At 64.1% G+C, this 2,817-nt stretch overlaps 1 protein-coding gene across 1 annotated transcript in view; it reads left to right on the top strand.

Annotated features, from left to right (window-relative positions):
* Nucleotides 1-2,817, top strand: part of ACA1_107270 (ATPdependent metallopeptidase HflB subfamily protein) — a gene marked incomplete at both ends in the record, with an annotated part of 9,977 nt that overhangs the window by 5,244 nt on the left and 1,916 nt on the right. The window contains 11 exons of the mRNA XM_004336281.1: nucleotides 28-140; nucleotides 389-455; nucleotides 702-806; nucleotides 904-989; nucleotides 1,093-1,277; nucleotides 1,374-1,471; nucleotides 1,625-1,926; nucleotides 2,006-2,097; nucleotides 2,217-2,327; nucleotides 2,507-2,652; nucleotides 2,741-2,809. Coding sequence (XP_004336329.1) covers nucleotides 28-140; nucleotides 389-455; nucleotides 702-806; nucleotides 904-989; nucleotides 1,093-1,277; nucleotides 1,374-1,471; nucleotides 1,625-1,926; nucleotides 2,006-2,097; nucleotides 2,217-2,327; nucleotides 2,507-2,652; nucleotides 2,741-2,809 — 1,374 coding nt within the window. The remainder of the gene's footprint in view (nucleotides 1-27; nucleotides 141-388; nucleotides 456-701; nucleotides 807-903; nucleotides 990-1,092; nucleotides 1,278-1,373; nucleotides 1,472-1,624; nucleotides 1,927-2,005; nucleotides 2,098-2,216; nucleotides 2,328-2,506; nucleotides 2,653-2,740; nucleotides 2,810-2,817) is intronic.

Genomic DNA, 2,817 nt, shown 5'->3' with positions numbered 1-2,817 from the left:
CGCCATTATCATCATCATCGTTTGCAGGAGCGCATCCAGCAGCGAGAGCAGGAGCTCCGGGAAGCCGAGGGTCATCAACGCCTCCCAGCGCGACACAGCCCCAGCCCTGATGACGATGAGCAGCACGTTTCTCCGTCCCGGTGTCGTGTGCGCCACGTCAGCTGCATAAAAAATCCCAAAAATGCAGCCACCAAGACCCGAAAGAGCGCACGAAGAAGGATTCAGCTCGATTGTGTCACACATATACTGATGGAGGACGGCCTCTCCTCCCCCAAAGGGCGCGGTCCCGTCTCTCTCCTCACGTAACACTCCCTTCCCATTCTCCCATTATGATCCCCCCCAAATCCCGCTCGAGATCACTAAAACGAGGAGGTGGGCGGACCGCCAGGTGGCCAGCCCTTCTGCTGGTGGCGGCCAAGTGCGGGCGAGCCCTCACCGCCCACACGTCCTACCAGGTACGCCTAGTGCAGTACCCCCCCCCCAACCACCCGTGGTGGTCCTTATTCGGGTCCTTTTCGCTCCAATTTTTATTTGGCGCCCCCTCCCCACCATCGGGTGGTGGTGTAGCGAAGCTCTCGTTTGGTGACAAGAGAACGCTCTCGCTCTCTCTCATTTGTTGGGGGGGGGGCTTTGCGCGCGTGCACGCATGGCACGGCATGTGGGGGCGGGGATGTGTGTAGTTCGTGGGCGGTGCTGGGCAGGTGCCGGTGGTGGTGTGGGCGTGCCTGCTGCTGTTCGCCGCCTCCCTCTTCTACGTCCTCCGCCAGCCGTGGAAGGACGGCAAGAAGCGCCTCCGCACCAAGCTGGTACCTAGCCCGCTGCTCTGCACTTGGCCTCCTCGCCTCCGCTCTCCGTGCTTATTTCCCTCCTCCTCCTCCTCCTTTCCTTTTCCTTGGCCCGCAGTGGGCGCGGATTGGATTCAACGCGGGCCTCTACGCCCTCGAGCTCGTGCTCTGGCACCACTGCCTCAGCCTCTACGGACCCGTGCGGTACGGACGCACACCGCACACGCGCACACCGCACGCATCTCTGCGTGTGCGCACGATGGCGGCAGGTCTCTGACGGCCCCTCCCCCCATCCACCGATGTGCAGGACGCTGCTGGTGGTGGACTACGGAGACGTGCTGCTGGCACCCCTCTTCAACCCGCGGCAGGGCTCCTCCTCCGGCGGCGGCGCGTCGTCAGGGAAGCGTGGCGCCCGCATGCAGGGCTCGCTCCTGGTCCTCCTCGCCTACGCCCTCCTCTTCGCCTTCGACGCGCCCGTCTCCGGCTTCGCTGGTACCGATAACCCACGTGAACACGCTTCCCTCTCGTGTCGCAGTTCCATCCTCCTCCTCCTGGCGACTCTGTTGTTGACCACCTGACCGCATACAGAGGAGTGGGGTCTGGTGGACAAACTCTACGGAGCGGGCGTGGTGGCCGCCGCCATCGCTGTCGCCTTCGCGCGGAAGCGATACCACCGAAAGCTCGCCGTGCAGGTCTTAACACCACCCACTGCTGCAATCGCGCTCTCTCTCTCTCTCTCTCTCTCCTCACACACACGACACACACGACACACACGACACACACGACACACACGACACACACATTGGTACTGACGGGTGTGCCAACTCTGCGCGGAGCAGGTGGGCTCGGCCAAGCGTCTGACGGCCCTCTCCGTGATGATGGGCGCCGCCATCCTCGTCCCCTTCGCCCTCTACGCCTACGCGTTCCAGGCCACGACCGGGCAGGAGGGAGAGGGAGGGAGCGCGAGCATCAACATCAACTCGAGCGGCGGCAGCAGCGAGGGGTCGTCGAGCGGCTTCGGCCTATGGGTCGCCGTGGGCCTCGCGGCCGCCCTCTTCGTGGTCGGCGACTCGTGGGCGGAGCACGTCGTGCGCTCCCGCCTGCCCTCCCCCGCCCTCGCCACCAAGCTCGGCCTTGCCGGGTATATCACCCCCCCGCCTGCCCGTCAATCGCACGCACGCACGTGAGGTGGGCTAATCGGATTGCGGGGCGACCACCAGGGCGGTGGCGTGTGCGACGGTGGCGGGCTGGCTGTGGCCTCCCACCAGCCTCTCCCTCGTCACGTTCGCGGTGGCGGCCCTCGTCATGTTCGGTACCCTTCCCCCATCCGCCCCCTTGTCGTCGTCGTCGTCGTCATGCATCATCATCATCGCCTGACGGTCATCGTCGCTTTCCATGTACGCGCGTGTGGGTGGTGGCGTGGTGGTGCAGGGGCGCACATGCGATTCCAGGGCGAGCAGGAGACCTCCGTCCAGCACTCCATGTTCGCGGCGGAGGGCGCCGACGAGGGCCTTCCCACCGAGGCCTTCTCCGGCTCCCATGGTACCCTACGTCACCCCCCATCTCCCATCCCCCAATCCGTCAGCACACATGCCACGTTGGGATGTCATGCATGCGTGCGTGTGTGCTTGTATGTAATGTATGTAATGTATGTAATGTATGGTATGTATGTAATGTATGTATGATCCTAATCAGTGGGTGGTCGGCGGTGGTGGGTCTAGGCGGGGGTCAGCTGTGGCCGTTCTTCAAGAACACGCTGCGGGAGATCCTGGCCAACAGCGAGTCGCGCAGCATCTTCCTGTTCCTGGTCATCAACCTGGCCTTCATGGGCGTCGAGGTGGCCTACGGCTACTGGACCAACTCCCTCGTACGTCGGCCACGCCACGCGCCACGCCCACGCCCACACTCACTCATTCACTCGCGTGGGCGGGACGGAATGGTGCGGGATGGTGCAGGGTCTGATCTCGGACGGGTTCCACATGCTGTTCGACTGCACGGCCCTCTTCATCGGCCTCTACGCGTCCGTCATCTC

Source organism: Acanthamoeba castellanii (assembly GCF_000313135.1).
Source record: "Acanthamoeba castellanii str. Neff unplaced genomic scaffold scf7180000084660, whole genome shotgun sequence".
Taxonomy (NCBI): Eukaryota; Discosea; order Longamoebia; family Acanthamoebidae; genus Acanthamoeba; species Acanthamoeba castellanii.
Note: the sequence above shows the minus strand (reverse complement) of the source record. Positions and strands in the feature narration are given on the sequence as shown.